The sequence below is a fragment of the Eptesicus fuscus genome, chromosome 15 (genome assembly GCF_027574615.1).
Source record: "Eptesicus fuscus isolate TK198812 chromosome 15, DD_ASM_mEF_20220401, whole genome shotgun sequence".
Taxonomy (NCBI): Eukaryota; Metazoa; Chordata; class Mammalia; order Chiroptera; family Vespertilionidae; genus Eptesicus; species Eptesicus fuscus.
This window is the reverse complement of record NC_072487.1, coordinates 23835864-23860963: the sequence shown is the minus strand read 5'-3', so window position 1 is coordinate 23860963 and position 25100 is coordinate 23835864. Positions and strand designations below refer to the sequence as shown.

Genomic DNA, 25100 nt, shown 5'->3' with positions numbered 1-25100 from the left:
CTCCTCCTCTGATGAAGCCGAGTTTCCCCAAACACTGACATCCAACACGTCTCAAACTGTTTGCCCAACTGATGCTGCACCCAGTGTGATATGTTGTGGAAAGTGTGTTTGATAAAATAACATTCACATCATATACTTTCTTTTTTTTAATAATAAAAATCTATCTTGGGGAGCAACTCTAATTGATTAATAAGAATTCACATTCCAGAGAAGTTAGAACCATAGAGCCAGCATCTACCTAGGTGCCAGGTGCTCACAGACACCACCCCCGGACCTAGCTTTTGGGGATGCCTGTGGACACGAGCAGCAGATGCATTCTGCCCTCTGTGCCCCTGAGACACGTTATCTGCTGTAAACACATATTCTAAGAATCATCATTCTCTTAGTCTAATTTTCTCAAAGTTGAACAAAGCGTTTGAAAAGAAAAAAAGAGACAGAAGATGCAAACTAGCGTTGGCCCCTATTGATGTTATTCTTGGTCTCTTTTTCCTTCATCTGTCCAAAAATGATTCCTTCATTCATTTATAATCACCAAACACTTATGAAGCTCTTAGTAATTACATGCAACATAAGAGATCCTTGTCAAATCTTCCTTTTGTTCCCAAACTAGAATTAAAATTAACCCTGCCTTTTCATTCCCCATTGACTCTGAAGAAGTCCATATTTAGCTTCCATATACAATGGTAGAAATTTTATCAGAATAGGCTTGAGGGTAATGATTTTCCCTCTTATTCTAAACTAACTTTTTTTTCCCTTCTTCATCCCTTCCTTTTGCTTTCCTTCTACACTGCTGAGCAAGTGTTATTTTCAGTGTAGTCACAGAACCCATAATGTAAACAAAATAAAACAACACAGCACTGCATCTATTATAAAATGGGTAGTTCCCAGAGACAATTATGATAAAAATGGTGGGAAGATCATACTTGGGAATGAGTGTGAGTTTAATCTTTAATGTATCTAGTGTGTATATTTTAAAATTAAATGCCTCAAAGAAGAAATTATGCACCATCTCATGCTTTTGGATATATGTTATTCATTAATAAAGCATAGGACTATATAACAGGAAAGTAACATAATATATGTTTAGATATCATTGGTCAATTTGATAACTTAATCAAAAGAGCCATAAACATAAACATGTGGGTTAGCTGCAATCTATAATAATAAAAGTGTAATATGCTAATTAGACCAGACGTCCTTTTAGATGACCTTCCAGACGAAGCTGGGGCTGTCAGCAGCCGGAAGGAAGCCTGGGTCCTGGGTGCCAGAGGGAAGCCGGTGCCGGCAGCCAGGGAAAGGAAGGCCTATTCTTGCACGAATTTCGTGCATCAGGCCTCTAGTACTAGCTAATAAAGAGAGAATATGCTAATTGACTGTCACACCCTCACAAAGATGGTGGTGCCCACAGCCAATAAGGAGGGAATATGCTAATTGACTGCCATGCCCTCAAAGATGGCGGTGCCTACAGCCACAAGATGGAGGTGCTCAGTCCCCTCAGCCCCACCGGAGCAGCAGGCGTGCGGCATGGCTGGGCCCGCCCCCAGTCCCCTCAGCCCCCCAGCTGCCCAGGGCCAGCCCAAGGCACAGGCAAGCCTCAGATGGTGGCTGCCCAGCTGCCCAGGGCCACCTGAGGCTCAGGTAACCAGGGCCGGCCAAGGCTTGCACTGCCAGCAGAGGCAGCAGCAGAGGTGTGATGGGGGCATCGCCTTCCCCTGATCACCGGGTCACCTCCCGCCCCTAAGGGCTCCTGGACTGTGAGAGGGGGCAGGCCGGGCTGAGGGACCCCCCTCCTTCCAGTGCATGAATTTTCATGCACTGGGCCTCTAGTTTATAATAAGGTTCTATGCTTTAAAATGTTAAGAACATTCCCATCCATTTAGTATTTCAACTTTTAAAAATGTGGGATATTATCTCCATGAAGAATTATGTTTAGAGAAACTAAATACCTGGCCTTAGTCCAGGAAAGGTTCATGGCTCCAATCACGTATCCCCTCCCCTGCCCGCCCCCCTCCTTTAAATTTGGAACATTTTCTGTAATCCCATTCAAATTTTTTAGTGACAAAATATCTAGTCTTTCCAGTATTCCGAATCCCCATATGAAAAGTTAAGGTCCTATTATCAGTAACTTTTTCTTTTTTCCATTTGAATGTTGAAAAATAGGTAACCTAAGTAGTAACATCTCTAAAAATCAATGGAAAAATATCCTCAGGTGAGGATTAACCAAAAACAAAAACAAACAAAACAAACAAACAAAAAACAACAACAACGAAGAATGAAAATAAAATTTATCCTAATTTAACACAGAGGACTGGGGAAGAGAGATGATATGAGTGATGAATATTGTACAATTTCCTGTTTACTTTTAAAGCTAGATACTTAGCTTATTATTCAAGCAATGGGGGTTTTAGATTGACTAAGAAATCTGTTACTGGGTTTAATAACCCTCATTCCAAATGTATATTATTTACAAAATTAAGAAATGGCACATTCACTTCACCAACCAATAAGACTCTGCAGTTTGCAGTTCTCCTGGGATCATTTCTGCTTCCCATTCTAGTAGAAATTATGAGAAAATTTATAGAATGAGAAAGAAAGAGGGCACTTTACAAGTTATTCTTAAAGCTGGTATGTGAATTAATACTAGGGAGGGTATTCCAGATGACTGACCTCCACAATTCCACTATATGGACCACACAGCCCTTAAATTACACTGACTTTACTATCTATATATATAAAAGCCTAAGTGACCGAATGACCTAAATGACCGGTCGCTATGATGTGCACTGACCACCAGGGGGCAGCTCCTGTGTTGAGCGTCTGACCATCAGGGGGCAGACGCTCAACACAGGAGCTGCCCCCTGGTGGTCAGTGCACTCCCACAGTGGGAGTGCCGTTCAGCTGAGACCTGTACCGGCAGCCCAGCAGCCCGCCAGCAGCCACTCGCTCCCTCAGTAGTCTTGCAGGTCCAATCTCCGGAGAATGGGCCAGGCACCGTCAGACCAGTGCCACTGGCCTGATCCCGAAAGCACGGCTGGCCTCCTGGAAGTAGGACTTGGGCACTGCAGCCGCTTTCCCTCCCCAGACGCTCCACAAGGAAGAAACAATATAAAAGCAGCTGCCAGGTAGCTCCCGACAACCGGTGCGAATGTGAGTGGGACAGATCTGGATCCCGGGCCAGCAAGGGCATCCCACCACCCACCTGGAGAGCAGATCATGTCCCACCCACCCCCAACCCCTTTAGGGACCCCACCAATGCACGAATTCATGCACCGGGCCTCTAGTATTAACAATATTTGTGCTGTTTATCAAGTGCCATTGTGTGCAGATACTTCATCTCATTTGATCCTAGTAGAGCTTCGAGAGAGATGTTCTCAATCCTATTTTACAGTCCAGGTGGTAGAGGCTCAGAGAGGTCAGCTACCTCTAGTCAACAGCCAAGCCAGGGTAGCACCTGGGCCCTGAGAACCCGGGAGCTCATGCTGTTTACACTACATCTCAGGAAAGTCTAGAGTTCCTTCTGCATAAGACACTCATCATTTCTGACTTACATTCATGCAAGGCCGTCAAAGTGGGAGCTCAGACATTCGGGATTTCATTACATAGTTACCTGTAATGTACACAAAGGAAAAGCTTTAGAAAAAAATCAACTACTGAACAGAAGGAATAATAGTTAGGCCCTTACAAATAAATGTAAATGGATATGATATAATTCCTATTCATTAGTTCTCCAAATGACAATAAAAATCTTGAACATATACTTCCTTTCTTAACCCTGAGATTAAAGCGTAACGGATGAAGACATTATATGCTCCGTACCCTTTAAAACAAATAACTTTCAAAAAATGAACCAGCATCTTTTATCACAAAATGAACACTGCACCAGATATTTTTGATACAAACTGTCTGAAAAAGAATATTTTACTTTTCCTTTGTTTTTAAAAGGTAACAAATATAAACCTAAGAAAAATAACAGTTTTGTGGAGCAAATATTATAAAAGCATTTAAAGTCACTCTCAGGCTAAAATGAGAGATTGCTGGCTGTGCTTTTACCAGCACAGGTATCCAACTGCAACAAAGTGAAGGTCATAGAAATCCACTCCTTACATGAAGACAATGCATAGTGAGTTTTAAAAAGACCAGTGACATCTCTGAAGTATCTGTAGCAAAAACCTATTTGCTTAATTTCAGCAACATATTTTTCTGGAGTAGCTACTTCTTAAAAGAATTGAACAAGTTTTTAAATACCTGTTCAGTAATTGGCCCATCCAGTTTGTACCTAGAGTAAAAAACCAAATTAACTTATTTATGACTCTATCAGTAAACTTATCATTTAAACCAATATGAAGAAATTAAAAAGTAAAAGTGTAAACTTAAGTACTTTCTTACTGGTTTGATAAAAAAACTTTTTCTAATGGGACCAACATATTTTATTATATTTACAGAAAGGACAAAGAACATGATTATAATAATGACTTGTTTTTAAAATTAGGTAAACATTTATTTCACTTAACTTATAGAATCGTGGTTTCCTCCTTTAAAAAGTAAGCATGCTAGGCTGTGTTTTTGTGTACTGTGTTGCCTTACAACAGCGATTTTCAACCTGTATGCAGCAAGAATTTTTAAAACATGCAATACCTGACTATTTAGTCTGGGGCACTGACCTCTTTCCCCTTAGATTGTCAAATAAAATAAAAAATTTCAACTAACACAACAATACCTGTTTAATAGGAATGAATAAAAATTATACCAATTTTTTGGTCAGGTTGGCAAAAAATATGTTTTGTGGTGTGACTCAGAATTTTAGTAATTAGCTTGTGTCATGAGATGAAAAAAGGCTGAAAATCGCTGCCTTACGCAAACTTGTCTGGAGCCAGTGGATGAACATATTTTAGACTCAGTTGAGAGATTTTTATCAGTACACTTAAAGGCAGCAGGGAGCATAATTAGGTATGCCTGCCATCTGCATAGCCCTCCAGGTGCAAGAGGAATTAGCTTTATTTAATATTACCACAACATTAATTTTACGCCATTAATTTATGTCATGTGTCCTTTATTTCAAACTCGGATTGCCAACACTAAAGCACTGAAGGTGATGACCCAATTCTGGTCTTAGTGAAAGCCTGATAAACAAAATCTTAAACAAGCTCATTAACTAAGAACACTTTCAAGAACAGAAATTGACTGGCTTGGATTCATATTTTTAAAGCGTCTATAAACAAGACCTTTTTGATTTGAGTACAGTAGAGTCTTTCCAAAGAGAGTAAATCATGCGATGATCATTTTAAGTGGCACTGACAAGGCAACTTGAAAAGACTGAATCACATACTGAAGAAGGTGTGTTACTGCAGTTCCTGAGGTCCAGGCGAGAATCTCTATTGGGTCACCACCACCATTCTAACCTGTGCCCCTCTCCCTTTCTAACAAGTTCTGGTCCTTGTGAGGCAACAGTCTCTTCGTAGAATTTAAGAACATGGCTTTTGCTCATAGTTATTTTCTATTTATGCAAATGTATTGATTTCTGTCAAATGTATTGCTTTCTCATTCAAGATAGTGAGATACAATTCCTCTTTGAAGCACATTTAAGTTAAAAATCAGTCTACTTTAAAAGAAAATATTTAATAATTAACAGTAGCATTATATGAGGACATGGGAAGCACTATGAAGGATTACAAATCAAATTCTGGTATAAGTTGATCTGCATCCAACTTCAGAAGAAAAAAACATGATCATATAATAATGAAAATTGAAGGCTATGAAATAAAATTATTGAATTTGTATTATTCTATGTCTTCCAGGATATAATACGTACCACAACTACAACCATTTCTCGATAGCTTATCTTGTGCATGGTATTAATGTTTAATAGACAGTCACCTAATTTTCCACAGCAAGGTAACTCTGTAAGTTCTACTGCATGGAATAATGTACCTTTCGGCTAATTAAATTTAAGAGAGTGGAACTTTGAATGCCAAATATTTCAAGGTAGACGCAAGTGAAAAATCTTAATTTCTAGTACATTGATAACAAAGGGAGAGAGAAAAAGGATGTTTACCAAGGGTAACTTTATTTCTGAAAATCCGCACAGAAGGTGGAGAATGGGGGAGCGGAGAAGAAAGGGTCACATGGTACTCACAAACGACACAACCTTGTGAACAAACTCCGGTGCTGAAGGAGCACGGAAGCTCCCTCCCGAGGCGGCCTGAGCACGCAGGATGGTAGCACTTCTGGAAACTTCAAGAAACATTTTCAGTGCGAGATCCCGAGCTCACAATCACAGACGTTCCTTCTTCTAGACAGAATTCTTATAACGGGCCTACGACTGAACTCTCTTTGCTGGACGGATACGTACAATTCTTAGACAAGTAATATAATTACTTTCTAATTTACATCAAAATGGACAAATATGGAATACCTGTATCTTGAAGGGAGAAAGAAGCTGCAGTGCCAAGTATATAAAAATCACTCTAAGGGCCCGCCAATGTGGCTCAATGGTTGAGTGGAGTGTCGACCTATGAACCAGGAGGTCATGGTTCGATTCCCAGTCAGGGCACATGCCTGGGTTGCGGGCTCGATCCCCAAGTGGGGGCTTGGAGGAGGTAGCCGATCAATTATTTTCTCTCATCACTGATGTTTCTATCTCTCCCACTCTGAAATCATTAAAAATATATATATATATATATAATATTTTTTTTTTTTTTTAATCACTCTAAGAACATTTGCTATGCTTAATTTTCATGCTCTTTCATTTAGAAATTTTCTTCCCACCACCATTTCTTTTTTCCCTCTTTAGATAAAAGAGGCCAATCCAAGCTTACAAAAATATTCCCTTAAACATTCATTCCTAGCAGACAATGTTGAGGAACATCTCTGCACAAATCAAATGCATTCCAGAATAGTGGTGGCTGACATGAAACAACACACCAGGGCTGCTGAAAGCAGGTGATGATGGTTTTGACATTCCCACACCTAGACACAAAAAAAGGAAAAAGAAGAAAGCCTATTTACTCCCATCTCCCTGCAGGCATCCTTCCAACTCCCCCATTCACTCCCACAAGAGATCTGAAGAAAGGCTCTCAATCCCTGGGAAACATTCATGCTCAGACAACAAGTTCGTGGACCAGATCAGAGGCAGCAGGGAAAGGTCCCTTTGCTTCTTCAAATCTATCAAAATCTGCCTGATCGAGATTCATAAAAACCAACCAACCAAGCAAGGAAACAATAACAAATACCTCTCCATGAGCTTGTTTCATCTTTCATGAATTTTTATGTTTTTATGCTTCCATCTCAATCATTGTTCTGATGTATGAATTCCACTGACTGGCTACACCTCATTGCTACTCCTGCTGTTCCATATCAGCCAGTGCTGAAGGTGAACCCATCATCATCATCATCAACATCATCATCATCATCACCACCACCACCACCACCACCACCACCATCAGCCAAGTGGAGGGGTCACAAAGAACACCAGAAATGTGGGGTATTCTCCACTGTGATTTATATTGAAGAAATTACGCTCAATCCACTGTCTTGAGTTGTGCATGGCATTAACACTATAAAATTCATGCCTTCAATCTCTTCACGCAAACACTTTCTTCCTTCACTACACAGAACTCTTACGTTTCCAGAAAAAAATGATATAGAAAGCATAAGCCTTTGCCACTTCTTTCCAAAGCTGATGAATCTACCTTATTTTCCTCTTATTATTTTTCTTTCTCCCTTTCTTCCTTCCCTCCCATTCTTCCTTTCATGTGCTTCAATTTGTTAATTAATGGAAATTCAGAAGGGGAGTTTTTCCCAAGTGTTTTTATATCCCTACAGTAGCATTCTCACTGCTTCTTTTTTTTTCCTTTTTCTTTTTGCATTTAGTATGCAGGTTGGAGCTAGCTAACTAAAACAAGGTAATACCGTGAAATGATCTGTAATTCAGTCATTCATTTGTTCAACAAAAATGTATAGAGCCTCTCCTACTAAACAGACACAGACAGTAGCTGAGGATTTTAAAATATTTAAAATACTGTACTAGTTTCTCAGGGCTTCCATAACAAACCACCACCAACTAGACAACGTATAACAGCACAAGTGCATTCTTTCACGGTGCTGGAGGCCAGAAGTCTGAAATCAAGGTGAAAAGCTCCCTCTGAAGACCCTAGAGAAAAATCCTCCCGTTTCTCCAACCGCTGTGGTCCCAGGAGTTCTCTTTCCCCCTCATCTTTACATGGTCTGCTACAAAGGACTTAAGGCCCATTGTAATCCAGTATGACTTCACCTTAATTTAACTATTACATCTGCAAAGACTCTATTTCCAGGTAAGGTCACAGTCCGAGGTTCCCAATGAGCATGAATTTGGGGGTAGGTATCAGGCTGGTGCAGATACCCACTGAACTGTTCTCCTTAGGATACTCCCACACATTTACTCACACTTTACTTTGGTTAACTTGTCTCCCTAGAATCTGACATAGTGTCCTTCATAAAAATCTTTGCTAGTTAAAACTTACAAAGGAGGGTAGCTCAGCTTCCAGTGGCCCACCTGACATACTTTCATGACGGAGGACCATTAAGGGACGACTAAGGAGCTAGATGTGTCACTGAGACACTAAAATGAATTTTGTCCCATCAAGTACCTCCGTTTACAATGATTGGTTAATAAGGAGAATAGCTCCCAAGGTGCCCATGTGTAGAGTTGTCCATTCATTTTATGTAACTAAGAATCGCAGAATTCTTGTATTTTAGAACTAGATACACGTTTTGAGACAAAATGGGCTATCATTTTACAGATGAGATGAATCAGAGGAAATGCACATGTTCATTAGCTAATTAAGGGCAGAATCAATACAACACAAGTTCCCCATCTTTGCTCAGTGTTCAAAGCAGACATTTCATGCTTATTAATATAAATAATTTTCACTATGACTTTTCCACCTGAACACACTTCAGCTCGGACTCCCCTAAAGAACTTACAATATGACTGCATTACCAGCGTCTCTGAAAACCACGCCCAGGCAGACGCTCCTCTTTCTACAACGCTGCTTATCTTCCTCTGCTCCATGAGGAGTCCGTCTTCACATCAGTAACAATTCTGGATGTAAAGAATATTGAGCTTTTCATAATACCGCCGTCCAAAGTTCCCCTAATCGTAACTGTGGATGCCACATGTTCAGTTAGACATGATAAAAAGCAATTTTAAATGATAAACCTTGAACAACATAAAACTTTTCCCCAGTAAAAAGAACAAACAAAAAAATATGCCTGCTTCTTTATTCGTGCACCATGAAACTTCTTCTTTATTCACTTCAATTCTGCATTCACACCAAAGTGCTGCAATAAAATATCTGTACACTACCTCTGTTACAAATATAGATAATATTTAAAGTGACTTTATATATTCTAATGTAGGAGTTTCACGCTCTAAAATGGGAATGAACACATGATAATTCCTCACCAGTTGTCTCAATAAACAGCTCCATCTGTTTCCCTTAGTCTGAAACCATTGTATTATAAGATGTTAATATAAAGCAATGGGGTAAAGTTATGTTAATCCCCTTTAATTTTTCTATCGATTTTCTAATGGCATACAACCAAAATAATTACGAACACATTGCTTTCTTCTCTCTCATTAAGATGATACTAACTGAAAAGCAACCGCACAGAGCGCGAACACGTTTTTAGTGTTGCATCCGTTAGAGCCAGCGCTGAGGTGCTGAGCGCCTTCGATGTTCCTCCACAGTTAGCACAGCTGCTTTCAAGAGAAATGACAGTCAGTGCGGGGCGGCATCATCCTCTCACTTGTGGAATCACAGGAACGTTTTATAACAGGTCGGAAATGAAAACGACCACGGAGATGTGCCTCAAATGTTTTCTTTACAAACTTAGGGACACTGCTTTAGACATTTGCTCTTTCCTCCATCTCAGAAACCCACTTTCAGAGGGAGCAATATATGTGTATATTAAAGGTGGGAGATGTAATTTTTTATAATATTCAAATATCTTAAATACTGAGTATTTTTTTTTACATTTTAATAGAAAAAAACTGATTTATTTTTTAGTTAGTAATAGGGAGAGGGGTAGATTGACAAAACGAGGCGTTTTTACAAAACTTGACATTTCCTTCTTTATTTTATATTTTCACTTTCACCTTGACTAAAGCCATTTCTCATGGTTAGCTTTAGAATTATTTTTTTTTTTCTTCCTCTACTAACCAGTGTAGCATGTGGTAATTCTTGCCCGTGTCACTATACAATGTCAGGTGTCTTCAGGAAGAAAGAATGATTTCACTATGCAAATAGTCCTACCTTTGAGCTTACGGTCACCATAGGTAAGGAGGGAGGGAAACATGAGGCTAGGCTGTCAGTGAGAAAATCACTGGCACGTGCGAGTGACACACGTAAATGGCGCCTTCCCTACAGCCTGGAAGAGCACGAGGAACACAGCGTGGGAAGGGCACCCGCAGGGCCAGTCCTGTTCTCCCCGCAGGGTGGGATGGGAGCGAGGGGTTGCGTTGGCTCAATTCCGGCGGCCGCTTCAGGAGAGAACCGTCAGGGTGACCGTGCCTTTCGTCCGCTTCAGGATGGCCACGGCTTCTTCGTGGGTCACCCCTTCCAGACTCTGCCCGTTGACGGCGATGATCTGATCACCCCTTTTCAGACGCCCATCTTCCGAGGCTGCTCCCTGCAGGTGTAAAGTAGGCTTGTTGACTTCTCAAAAAAATGCTGCCCCACAGGCTTACAACAGAACAAGACCTGGGCAAGAACGTAAGTGGACCTGCAGAGGTCCCCCCGGCTCTCCGAGCTCCTGGGGCGCTCCACAGCCCCTCAGCAATCATGCACATACACAAAGGAGATCTTTCTCCTAAATGGTTCTAGCAATGAAATTCCTATTTGAGAGAGAATTTAGCAGTCAGTAGATTGGCTGAATGGTTGGTTTGGCTCTTCAGCATAGCAGGCAGGAACCCAAATTAATAAAGAGTATTGGGGAATTTGCCTAGTAAAAATGATTTCACAGAATCTAGGATTTTTTTTTTTATCCTGCAGAAAGAAAACAAAGGATTAGGTGGGGACAAGAGCAGTTTTTAAAATAGGACAAAGGGCATGAGGGCTGTGAAACCCGAAGGTTTGCAGAAGCATAAAGTCCAAGGGCAGGGCAAGGCACAAATCCTGCCAATTCCAACATAAATTCTCTCTGTGGTTTTAAAAAGGCAGCTCATGCTCGCTGGTTCTTTACTTCCCAAGGGGAGGTGGAGTGCTCATATTCTTTGTGGGCCCTAATGATTAAGACTAAACACAGACATTGCTGTTTAAAAAAGAACCACATCTGAAGGCATGCTTATGGGAGGCGTTTATGCAATTAAATGTAAGATTAAAATACTGAGAAGTTAATGAGAATCCATAATGATGAAATTCTTAAAATATGTTCTAACTAGCATGCCTTAAATAAACTGCTCCCAGGCTGAGGAAAAGGACTGCGTGACTCTTCTACTCACTGGCAAAGATGTTTGTATTCTTGGACTTACCGGTGGCTTTTAAAAAATCTCATAAATTAAGTCTATGGCTTGATTGCCGTATATACAGCACTTTAAACTAGTTAAAATAATAATTTTTTTTCCAAAATAACAGAATGAAACCTCCATTGGTAGGCACTTTATAGACCACAGCACTAATCTCAAGCCCCTGTCGCAAATCATTCCATAGGTTTGATAAAAGTGGTGTTCCTTTGCTGTGTAAAAATTTCAGATTCTAGATTTTCTCCTACAGGAAATTTTGTTCCAATTTTGTAGCTCCTCAAAAATGCCTTAACAACATATTAACAAATAATTATATGGGTTTAAATTATTTTAATACTTCACCGATGCCCCAGTAACTTTATTCTTTCTTATTCTAAACATCATTAACAGAGAACAGATTTCTATATACTTACAACTATATACTAATGGTTTTTCTTTTTAAAAAAATTAAATCCCTTAATTGCAAATTCTGATTTATTGCAGGTGACAGAGCTTCTGGATACTCTTCAAAATATTTTAGTTATTATTTTTCCATTTTATTCAATGACATTAAACTGCAAAATAAATGCCCAATTAATCTGCATATCAATATTATATACTTCTTTGTTCCTGTTTTATATTTCACAACAAAAAAATGCCCAAAAAAGAAAAATGCCAGCATATTAGAGCATACATATTTAAAGTGCCCTATTTTCCAAAGACATTCAGTCATATGCCACTTGTTTTCAAAAGAAAAAAATCAGGTGTTACTGTCTAATGGTCATTAATATTTTCATGTATATTGTCAAGAATTCCCATGGAATTTCAGTTTGAGCCTATTTTCCTTAAAACATAACTAAACCTCAAATTGTACAAAAATATTTAATGATCCATTCCTGTAGGGAGTTCCAAAAGAAAATGATCAACTGCTAACCATTTGGCGTTACCTCAGGCCATAAACTAATAAGCCAGCTGCTGACCACAATTAATGAATGTTTAGTGGGGGGAGAGAGGGTGGTTAAAATTTGCAATCTTACCTTCGCAAATACTGTTTTAACGTAAATGGGTAAGTCTCCGTGAGGGCTGCCGTACCCTCCTACTATACTGAAGCCCAAGCCATCTGGTCCTCGGTCCAGTGTAATAGACTTGCACTGAGGAGGTCTATAGTAAAAGGAAGGAAAAAAGTGTTTGGATTCAAAGAATTTACCTATTACTGTGCACCTGCAAGTTAAGGATTATCAAAAACTAGCATCATTCTCTCTGTTACTGATGGTGAGTACATTACGGGTGTTTTGGGCATGCTTCAATTGTCAGTCAGTCTGTGCTGGGCTCAGCATTTTAAATTTACATAATCCAATGAAATTCTATTTAACACCCTAACTCTATTACTCATTATCAGTTCTCTTAAACTAACATATTCACAGCAGGTGCTCATTGCATGGAGAAGCTCATTCTTTTTCCAGTTTAGTTAAAGTGAGAGAGCTGCCCATTGCATGGAGAAGCTCATTGCATGGAGAAGCTCATTCTTTTTCCAGTTTAGTTAAAGTGAGAGAGCTGCCCTAGCCCGTTTGGCTCAGTGGATAGAGCATTGGCCTGTGGACTGAAGGGTCACAGGTTCGATTCCAGTCAAGGGCACATGCCTGGGTTGCAGGCTCGATCCCCACTAGGGGGCGTGCAGGAGGCAGCCGGTCGATGATTCTCATCATTGATGTTTCTATCGCTCTCTCCCTCTCCCTTCCTCTATGAAATCAATAAAAATATATAAAATAAAATAAAATGAGAGGGCTAAAGTGTAGAGGACCATCTTGGAATAAGTCATAAACACCAGTATTCCCAAGCTCAGAGAGAAAAATCAATGATCAATAATGTAAAAGCTGAATCAAATTATTTAAAAACTAGAAGCCCGATGCACGAAGATTCATGCAAGAATGGGCCTTCCTTCCCCTGGCTGCCGGCACCACCTTCGCTCCAGCCAGAGCCGCCTTTCCGCCTTTGCTCCAGCCCGGAGCCGCCTTTCTGCCTTTGCTCCAACCTGGAGCTGCCTTTCCACCTTCCCATGCTGCCCAGAGGCCCAGATCGTCCTGCCCCCGCCGCTAGGTGCCTGTGTATGCAGATTAACCTGCCATCTTTGTTGGGTTAATTTGCATACTCACTCCTGACTGGCTGGTGGGCGTCATGGAGGTACGGTCAATTTGCATCTTTCTCTTTTATTAGTATAGATGCTAATATGCTCCTCTCTTCTCCTCTCTCTATGTTCTAATTCTTTTGTCCTCAGGTGGTGAATAACTGAATTTTTTTTATCAAAAAGATGATTGAGTACACAATGTCGGATTTTTTAAAAGGACAGGTCTGGCTTGTTCCATGTCACACAGGGTAGTGACATCAAGACTAAAATGTACTCCCCAAAAACTCAGAGCTGACAATGTAAGATGCACAGTGACATGTCTGTCTATCTATCTATCTATCTATCTATCTATCTATCTATCTATCTATCTATCTTTGATAAAATAAATCCATGCCATAATTACTTAAAATTTTAGAAACACTTGATTTTTATATTTTATCCCTCATCTCCTTTTATTTCACCTTTATGTGAGCGGTAGGAACATACAGACCATAATATATGAGCTCACCCTAGATCATCCTGAAATATACTGCTTGATGTCAACCCAGTCAAAGGAAGACTGGAACTGGCAGGCTCCTGCTGGTGCCCTGTGACCACACTCACATCTCCGCCAGCCACCACCTGAGCAGAGGAGAAGGAGAAAGAAAAAAACACAAGTTCATGTGGCGAAGGATCAGTAATCTTTCTTCAAAAGCAGCATTTGGACTAAAACATGTATTTTATTGTATACTTAATCATTTGTTAATATAATATAAAGCCAAAGAGAAAGAAATTTCACAAGGTCCAGAGGCCTCTTTCATGAACAATAAAAATATTTTACTACTTCAATTCTATTAAGATCTTCGATGGTTTCAAACATGCTATCACATGCAATTAATTTTTAAAGATCTTTAGATTATAAGCCACCTACACCATTCTGGCAACTGACCATTTACTGCTAAGACCTTGCATTTTTCCCCCTTGGATATAATGTGTGAAACAACAAATGCATCAGGATAAATGTGACAGAATGTATTTCCAACCTACTCTCTTAGAACTCTCAATGTAATCATTTATGGTCAAGGGAAATGGTGAATGAAATAAGAGCAGGAGATTTAAGCGTTTTTACTGGTTTAACATGAAAGCTCATGTGACCTCACGCTCCCCATATTCTGAGTCGTGCTTGGGAGAAACATCTTACCTGCATTTCGATGGAGCCGGAAGCGTTTTTCAGTAAGTTAACTGCTTGGGTGTGAGTCATCCCCTCAGTGGAAGTGCCACCAATGGTGACAATCCTATCCCCAACCTGCAGGGAGAGAAAGAAACAGCCATCTGCAAAAGCAGCCACGGAGAGAGGGACACTGAGGCCTGAGCAATCCTTTCCTTCCCTACCCTACACACACACACACACACACACACACACACACACTGCTATCAGCAATGGGAATCTACCCAAAGAAACCGCTAATTCCAAGCAGCTGCAACCATAAGACAGAGTTACACATGATGCCTGAGTGCTATAGTCTCCAGGGGGAGGGGGAAAATCACTCTTCTCTTTGTTTCTCCTGGGGAAGACATTGCTTCCTATTAAAAAAAAAAGAAGAAGATATCTGATGCTCTTTGGAAACCGGAATTTCTCTGGACATTATTATTATACACATTACACACGACTATATAAGTCAGGGGTGGGCAAACTATGACCCAAAGGCCACGTCTGACCCACTGCTTATTTTGGTGAACTAAATCTGCTATACTTACCTGGGTGCACTCATGGGGCAGAGCTAAGCAGTTGTAACAGACCCTCATGTCCACAAGCCCTAAAAGGGTCACTGGCCCATCACAGAAGGGTTTTCTGACCCTTATGCTGCGTGTAACAATCAATTTTTAAGTGTCGTTCATATATTTAGATATCAATGGAGACTGGACCACCCCCCATTTAGACATTATTTAAACTCAGAGGTGGCTATGTTTCAAGACCATTTTGACACGAGGCCACACAGATTTTACTTTATAGACGTGAATGGAATATTCATGTGATTTCACAACTGAACGGTTCGCATAAATTCCATCATAGTGCTCTACGTTTGGATAATCCCTCAACTTTGAAGCAAGTTTTGTACAGTTTGACAATTTATGTCACGTTTACAGGAGGCTTGCAGTTTGTGACTTCTTGAAACACAAGAGTATATTCTGGTATTATTATTTCTGAATTATTGTATTATGCATTTTTATTACAACAGTAAACCTACTTTTGCCCATGCTTGTATATTGAACTTTTGCAGAACTGATAATCCAATGCAACATGAATGATCATTTTCAACTTCATAAAGTTAAATCAGCACTTAAACAATGAAATGTGTAAGGAAAACATTTTCACCTCATACTGGTATTCTGAAACACTCCCTATTTTCTTTTAACTTCTACAGTTTCAAGCAAGTAAAAAATTTAAGAGACAACTATAAATCTTCTCATTTACTTTGCTTGCAAATTTGCATACAATAGCAAATTCTCCTTTCTTTTACTTTACTGCATCTTTTACTCAAAGCAAGCCCTGCTGTGGTCGGATTTGCGGATTTAAAAGCAGATACAGACATTTAAAACTGCCTGCAACCGGTAGCAGATAACCTTTTGAGGTTTATCAAAACTTTGGCCAAATTTGCAAAGGCGACCAAGGCCATTAGTTCAACTTACTCTGAGTTTCTGGGTCTGAGCTGCCACCCCATTCGGGTGCATCATTGCAATAAATATAGGAACGTCACCAAGTGGGCTGCCCACTCCTCCAGCAATGCTGATTCCCAGTGAATCAGTAGGCCCCTGCCATGGAATAGAGAGAGTATTTTGGTCAATATAATATTTTTAATTGACTTTTGATTTCTTTGGCACAATATTCTATAGTTAACTGATCCTCTAGGTGTAAGGGTGAAAAATGAAGCTCAAAAAAATTGCATTACTTTATTTGACACAGGTCCTTAGTGTGATTTAGTTAGGGAAATAAGCATCTGCGAAAGAAATCATACTCGAGAAGTGAAAATCATGTCGTGAACTGACAAAGAGTAGGTAAGCTGATGAAGTGTTTTCCAACCAGAGAGACCTGTGTTCAAAGCCAGGAACCCCCAGTTACAGACACTGGGACCTGGAACAAGTCCACTCCTCTCAATGAATACTAGACATTCACTCACAAAGCGCTGCAGTGCGCATTAAATGAGAGGGTGAGGGGGGGCACAGAGTGTCTATAAGAGTGTTCAGCACACAGAAAAGGCTCAATAAATTGTGGCTGCTTTTATCTTCTCTCTGGTACACGGCTGTCAAGGGAATCTGTTTCTGGAAATAGGAACTATCTGCTGAAGGCAACAGCCTACTCATCAGTGTGAGGTCAGGGCTGCGCTGATGCCGTTTCTGACAAGACAGCATGTGCCAACAATGACTTTCAAACAAGGAACTATAATGAGAAAATTCAGCAAAGACTGACTGAGCTATTTCTCCTGTGTGTCGTCCATAACTTTCAGCCGGATAAAAAGTAAGGCAGCTTCTAGGAAAACACCTATGCAGGTGCCTGTGAAGTCAACAGGGTTTGCACTGTTTTCTTCCCCCCACGAACCCCCGCGTTACCTTTTTTATTTCAACTGTTCTTAATCCCTGTATTTCTGATGCCACTATAAAGGTGAAAAAGACAAAATATGGTTATTAAAGCATTTTTAAAATTCAGTCAATGTCTGGAGCTGGATGGGACTAAATGACACACCCTTATTTTTTTTTTTAAAGGGCTCTGAAGTTGCTAGAAACCATGATTAAGTCTGTCTCACACGAGAACTCTTTATTCCTCCAGTTGGAAAAATGCACACACCGTCCCATTTCTTCCTTTTTATTTCAAGCATGAGTGATATAACTGAATAATCCCCTTTGAGTGAGACAATGACAGAATGTGTTTTGGACAGAAAGACACATGTGCACAGCTGAGAGGAATAAAGTCATGGGTACATTAAAAAGAATTCACGGGCGGAAATGCCTAAGTTTCTAGAATATTAGTCATATTGCAAACAGAGAATGCCATATGGTTATTTTCTTCAATTTGAACAACTTTCAACCGATGCTCCAAGCCAAAAACCCTCTGCATCATGATTTCATGTAATTAAAACACAGGAGGATCACATTAATTTTCTCAATCAAAAATTTTGCAGTCCTCATGGAAAAAGAAGGCTTCTCTTAATGGCATCTTCTGATTAATCGGTGTTACATAAAACAGGGGACGGAAATAAAAAATCCAACATACCAATAGGCTCAGTAGGAAAAAAAATACAGAATGCGATTCTAATGTTTGGTATGTCTTGTAGGGTAAACATAAAACGGGAAAAGCTGCTGTAGGCATAGCTTCACGTTGTTCTGAGCTTTTGCCAACACACATCTTTCCACCTGGAATAGTACGTGGAAAGATTTGGGGGAAAGAGAGCTCAGAGGTAAATTAAAGCAGGAAGGACAATCTGTCAAATTCAAACCAGTAAATCATGCTTAACCATGTAACCAATCTTACATGCGTTCTTCTTTGAGCTACTTTCCAGCGACTCGGAGGCACTGGACCCAGACAGCGGGAAAGTGAAGGATGACAGGCTGCATTCGCTCATCTACACACGCAAAAACAGTTATCTTAGAGAGTGTGAAAGAACAATAGCCCCTCCACGCCACTTATTTCAGAATCCATTCTTTTAATGCATCTAGAGAGAAACACCTGTTAAGTAACACTGGCATTTGATAACTGGATGGGCATGCAAGCAGTTTCTACTGATTTTACATTCTTTTTAAGGAAGACTTTGAGTACTGACCTAAATAAATTGAAGCTAAAAAGATGGATGAAAAAGATTCCAGTCTACCTAAAGTTTTAGTGGATTTTCATAATCTCATTCAAGCTAATCCTCTAAATTTAAACTGATGCTGTACACAGATGCGGCTTACAGACAGAATTGGGACCAGTCAACAGGAAACTGATGGTCGTCAGTGAGGGGTGGACAAGGGGTCTGCATGGACACGTTGACGAAAATGGGCTTCTATCATCAGAAGACAGACTGAGGAGAGGGGCCTGAATGGAGACCTGACCTGTGGAACACCGTATTCTACAGGTGCGAGGTGCATCTGCAGTTCACTTACCTGGGATTCTTTTCAGCTGAGTACTTATGGATCAATGTTAATTATAAAATACTTTAAAAACATATTACCTTGGTAGGCTTTCCTACATTAACTGGTTAACTTTTGAGATTATGGAAAAAAGAATCATGCCAGAAAATAAATTAAGTTCCTTAGAATACTTACACACTACTCAAGAGCTATACCTTGTTTAACTGTGCTCCAGCTCTTGTTCTTCTCTACCTCAAACTCTGTGCCTCACTGTGCCCAGCTGCGGAGAGCCAGGCCTGTGTCCACGACCCTGAACCAGCCCACAGGCAAGACCATCTTTGAGTTCCTTTTGGCGTCCGGGTGTGGCCTGCACTGCCCAGGTGCATCCCAGAGCTACCTACCTGGCTGCTCTGAGAGGGCCTCCTCTCTGAATGGAACGGTCCAGCTTTGATTCTTCCCACTTCCAAGGTCACTGTGCCTAGGGAACACTGGGGGAGCAGGGGGTTAATGGAAATGTTTAAATAAAGTGCTACAGTCACCTTTAGGAGCACTTTTTATTCTTTAAGACTGAGTTTCTAAAGGCATGTTCCTTTCGGAATTTCCATAGGCAAGGATACCTTCAATGCTTTGTAGAAAGACGCTTTTTAAAAAATATAATTAGTCAAAGTAGTAACAATAAGCAGCAACAGCCACACCAAATGTCTGTCTTATGACCTCATAATTTACATGGAGACTCATAATTTACACTGAGAACTGGGCAATTATCTCAGGAAACACACTGATTTAGATAGCCTAAATGAACTAAATAACTCAGGTTCTAAAAACAAAACAAACAATAAAGCAACTTGTTTTGCTCTTAATAGCTGAGATACTCAGATAAATGGCTGAACTCTTTATTGTTCCACTGTTCCTGAATAAACAATGCTTAAATTAGCCATGTTACCATAAACACAAAACAAGGACTGAAGAGCATTTCCCTGTGGCCCTTTACGGGAAAGCATTACATCACAGGCTGCAAGAAATGCTCCAGTCTCTGGTGTGGAAGCAGCGTAAGCGGGTGTTGGGCTGCTGGGCTTTTGCAGTCAGACACACTGTTTTAAATCAGACTATGTGATTTACTGGCTGTGAGACCTTAATAGATGTCTAGCTTGATAAGTCTCTATTCTACATTTTACAAATGGAGACCATTCTAGATTGTTATGATAGGATAACTTAGGACAGTGTCTAGCACAAATTAGTACTTCCATAGGTATTATCATTCTGCTTCTATGACAAGGGTTACAAGAGATGTTTCACTCGTAAATGTATTGATCACAAATCAAATTTTGAAAAGTCAAAACCTGACCTGCACTATTCATAAGTTGTTTTTCTGTTTGTTTGGTATTTTGGGGGGGAGGGGCAGGAACTTATCAAACTCTTCTTGAACCTACTTATATTTCCAGCTTATATAGCTGAAGGGGTTAATAAATTCCATGCATTAATTATTCAATGTGAGAAATTATACCTCTTTCATCTACTTGCAACTTATCTCATTTAAATGTCAAGGGAATCTATTATTATAAAAATGTTTTAGCCCTAGCCGATTTTGCTCAGTGGATAGAGGATTGGCCTGCAGACTGAAGGGTCCCAGGTTCGATTCCAGCCAAGGGCATATGCCCAGGTTGCAGGCTCTATCCCCAGTAGGGGGTGTGCAGGAAGCAGCCAATCAATGATTCTCTCTTATCATTGATGTTTCTCTCTCTCTCTCCTCTCCCTTCCTCTCTGAAATCAATAAAGAAATTTAAAATAAATGTTTAAGTCAAATTTTCTATTATAAAAGCAATTCATCTTCTATAGAAAATTTTGAAAATGAAGAAAAGAACCAAGGATTCCATAGTTCCAATAATCACCTCATAATTATTGTTAAAAGACTTATAAGATTTTATTTCACATAGATGTTTCTACACTGTAAATAAAATTTTGTTTTACCTTCTCTACTATGTGTTTTTTTTTATTAATATACTAGAGGCCCAAAGCACGAAATTCGTGCAAGGGGCTAGGCCCTCGCAGCCCTGGCTTCATCCGAAGGTCATCCGGACGGTCATCCAGAATGTCGTCTGGGTGGTCATTTGGCTGTTTGGTCTAATTAGCATATTAGCTCTTTATTATATAGGATTTTATTGATTTTTTACAGAGAGGAAGGGAGAGGGACAGAGAGCTAGAAACATCGATGAGAGAGAAATATCGATCAGCTGCCTCCTGCACACTCCCTACTAGGTATGTGCCCGCAACCAAGGTACATGCCCTTGACCGGAATCGAACCTGGGACCCTTGCGTCCGCAGGCCGACGCTCTATTCACTGAGCCAAACCGGTCAGGGCCTCTACTATGTTTTTTTTTCATGTTAATTAATACAGTTATCCTGAATATGACTTTAAACAGATATGTTTGCCGTGCACCCTTGCCATAGTTTTGTCAACTGTATAGCTTCCAGTTTTTCTATTATTACCAATAACACTGCAACAAACCTCATGCGCATGAAGATTTTGTGCATTGAAGATTATTTGTTATGGAAATATGTTCCTTACTTATCTCTTATTTGTGAGAACATTTTAAATAAAGAGGAGTCAGTACTTGTTGCACTGAGCTAGCTCAAGGTTAAATCCCCCTTCTTCTATATCATGGCACACAATTATTCTGGGCATTTGATTTTTACCTTTAGCAAAGCGGCAACAGCTTCCTGAGTGGCATTACGGACATCCTCTCCGTTCACCATCAGTATCTGGTCTCCCTGCATCAGTCTTCCATCAGCATCTGCAATTCCTCCTTTGACAATGTCTGATACAAAGACGCCAGTGTCATTTCTGCAAACATAATTTTTATTTTCAACATTACTTTTTCTCAACTGTAATGCAATGCTTATTTAATAAAAGGCTGAAATCTTTTAACTGAAAAATTTACTTTTTACAAGTTTTTTTTCTCTTCTCAAATCAACACTGAGGCAATATTATTAGAATTAATTTTTATGATAAATAATAGTTGATGTCTTATAATATATACTATATACTAGAGGCCTGATGCACAAATTCGTGCACGGGTGGGGTCCCTTGGCCTGGCCGGAGATGAGGGCCAATTGGGGGGGGGGGTGGCCGGCCGGCTGGGGGGAGGGACTGCGGGAGGTTGAAGGTAGGGGGAAGGGACCGTGGAGGGTTGGCTGGACGGTGGGATGAGGGACCACAGGAAGTTGGCCGGCCGGGGGGAGGTACTGAGGGAGGTTGGCCAGCTGCGGGAGGTTGGCTGTGGGAGCACACTTACCACCAGGGGGAAGCTCCTGCATTGAGCATCTGTCCCCCTGGTGGTCAGTGTGCGTCATAGCAACCGGTTGACTGGTCATTTGGTCGCTTAGGCTTTTATATATATAGATTTCATAGATTAAATATGTCTTGCATAAACATATTTATTCAACAACTATATACTATGTGTAGAAGTGGCTACTACAATACTCATTGTATGGGTCACACAGCTACCAAATGGCAAAATATGAGATGTAAGAGTTAGTCCTTGGGTACGAAATCTATTATTCTTTCTACACCATAATGAAGCTTTAAACAGATGTAGACCTGTGCCCATAAAAATATACTGCTGTTATCATCATTAACGTTATTAAAAATGAATAACAATTGTGTATCTCAAACTAAGACCATTTGTTACTCCAAACTTAAGTACCCCTGCTGTGCTGCCTTTTATTTTAAATCATTATAGATCTAACTTCCAATCAAGAGAGATTTATGAAAAATGAACAAATACTAACCTATTCCATTATTTCATTAAAAAAAAACTATAAATAAATCAACAACTTCTTGTTGAGATGCAAAGGCAACTGAAAGGTGAATTGCACCACTTGCTCTTGCCAAGGTCGTGGCCTCAAGCCATTTCACCATCTGATCGTCTGCTCCTTTCCCATCTTCAGAATAAAGGTGTTGGAACTTACTGTCCTATATATTTGTTAATATTTCTTATATATAAATATTTAAATAAATTTGGTACTGAATTTATGTATATGCACCAATCTACCACCACAGCCTCTAAAGCTACTATCTGTTCCCTTTTGATGGCATGCTCTTGTTCATGCTGATCCTCTCCCTGGAATATCCTCCATCCCCTTTCAGAAACCAACTATCATTTACCACTTCTAGCTTCAGCTCAGGCACCTCTCTCTAAAGAAGTTTCCTAATCTACTTCCCTTAAATAGAGTCATTTGGTTCATTTCACCTTTGCTTCTATGGATTCCCCACAATGCATTTCTGTCTCTCATCAATAGATTTCTTTGTTGCAAGAATGTATTTAATTCTCACTTACCAAACTGTGAGTTTTTTGAGGTTAGGTACCATGTCTTACTTAACTCTGTTCTCCATAATCTAATATATTTCCCAGCACATAGCAGGTACTCAAAAGTAACAAATAGCTTTTTGTTGGGTACTTTCAAAAGCCCTCAAAATACTCACTGAAAAAGTTCAAAACCAATGTCTTTGGATGTTCCACACTTACAGAACACCAGCTGTTGATAAAGAGGCTAATACTGTTAGTTCTCTTTAAAATACCTTCGATTGCATCATTTCTGACAGGTCACTATGTTTGCCCTTCTCTCACCTTTTACCAACAATACTTAATCCCAGGCCTTTGCCTGGCTTCTTCTGCAGCTCAATGGTGAGGGTGTCACACACATCCTCCTCTTTGTATGGGGCCTCATCTCTGTAGAGTGTCAGGCGCACTCTTTGTGGCGTCTGTCTCAGGACATTTATTGCTTCATCATGTGTGGCCTTTCTCAAGTCAATGCCATTCACCTGTACAGAAATGGGACATGGTCTCTGAGGAACCCAGTGAGTTAAGGAAAATTAAGGAAGAGGGGGGAGAGGAGAGCAGGGAGGAAAAGGCGTAGAGGGGAAGTGAGGGGGGAAAGGGAGGAAGGAAAAGAGAAACAGACGCACAAAGACCACCCTCCCCAGAGTAGCCTTTTCCTTGTTAACTGTAAAGGTCAAACACACAGCATCTGTACCTCTAAAATCTGATCTCCAGCCCACAGTCTTCCATCTTTACATGCTGCTCCTTCCTCATACACTTCATGGATAATAATGGCACCCTAAGGACCCAGACAAGACACACCCATGTTTCATCCCATTTTCCCTAGGGATGGTGAGCAGAAATGGGGTCAAGACACACTGCATTTTTACAGACAGTGATAAGGGTTACACACTCACTGGTCCATATGTGAGTCACACATCAAAATTCAAAGAAAAGTATAACAACATTTTTGCTAAAAAGGCTCAAAGAAGATTAAACTTCTAATGATTGGGAGGCTTAAAGAAAAAATGGTTAAATATATAAATCACACACACACATATATAATAGATATACATCATTTTTCCTATCCACACATGCAATGATTGGATTTCCCAAGCATTTCTGACATTTAGAAAAATTTGCCTAGCCCTGGCCAGGTGGCTCAGTTGGTTGGGCATTGTCTCGTATATCAACAGTGTTCTGGGTTCGATTCCTGGTCAGGGCATATACCTAATGTAGCAGTTTCGATCCCAAGTTGGGGAGTGTATGGGAGGCAACCAATTGATGTTTCTCTCTCACATCTATGTCTCTCTCTCCCTTCTTCTCCTACTAAAATCAATAAAAAAAGGCATATCCTCTGGTGAGGATTTAAATAAGTAAAAGAAAAAAGAAAAATGTGCTTATGAATAATGCATAGATTCTTCTCAGTATGTGTCTAACCCAACCATGTCCAGTAAAAAGTAAGTGAAAATACAGCAAGGACTGGTGAGCTCACAGAAATATTTTGAACCTGAAGGTCACAACCACAAGCATAACAGAATCTCACTCAGTCAGACTGGCCTACTCAAAATAAAAACCCCAATCCCCACCCAATTAAATATTTTCCCTACAAATGAAAATAACAAGGAATGATACATTTTCTAAGCCTTTATATGTAATTTAATAAAACCGATAGAGAGCTCCCTGATAGTGCTCTCAGGGCTGGCTGAAGGGCTGCCTGTGTCTCACAGCACCTCCGGGTGTGTCCTCACCAGCAGTGTGTCGGCCCCCCCGACGATGCTCAGGCCCAGCCCTGTTCGCCCTTTGGAAATCTCGATTGTTGTTTCGCAGCCTGGGATGATGGGGCAGGTCGCAGGATCAGAAGCAAAGATGGCTGGTGTTGACGACCTGCTTGTACCTAAACATGAAATGAGATACAGATAGATTAGAAGGCATATGCAGTACACTCACCACACTGGTTGTGTTTGGGAGAATGAGCAGAAAAATGGGCCCAAGACTGGGGACAAAGAAGACTTCAAATTCACTCCAATATTCCACATTCCACTGGAGCCAAACAAACTTCTTATGAAATCATGGGTGGTAGAGCTCAGAA

At 40.3% G+C, this 25100-nt stretch overlaps 1 protein-coding gene across 1 annotated transcript in view; it reads right to left on the bottom strand.

The window, feature by feature from the left end:
• Nucleotides 1-9254: 9254 nt before the first annotated feature.
• Nucleotides 9255-25100, bottom strand: part of MPDZ (multiple PDZ domain crumbs cell polarity complex component) — a 183624-nt gene continuing 167778 nt past the window's right edge. Inside the window, exons 36-47 of the mRNA XM_054727012.1 lie at nt 24760-24905; nt 23724-23807; nt 23318-23511; nt 21384-21531; nt 19091-19177; nt 18112-18202; nt 17193-17236; nt 16275-16397; nt 14785-14889; nt 14113-14225; nt 12517-12640; nt 9255-10668 (exon numbers count right to left, since the gene is read on the bottom strand). Of these exons, the coding sequence (XP_054582987.1) occupies nt 10522-10668; nt 12517-12640; nt 14113-14225; nt 14785-14889; nt 16275-16397; nt 17193-17236; nt 18112-18202; nt 19091-19177; nt 21384-21531; nt 23318-23511; nt 23724-23807; nt 24760-24905 (1406 nt within the window). The 3' untranslated portion in view covers nt 9255-10521. The remainder of the gene's footprint in view (nt 10669-12516; nt 12641-14112; nt 14226-14784; nt 14890-16274; nt 16398-17192; nt 17237-18111; nt 18203-19090; nt 19178-21383; nt 21532-23317; nt 23512-23723; nt 23808-24759; nt 24906-25100) is intronic.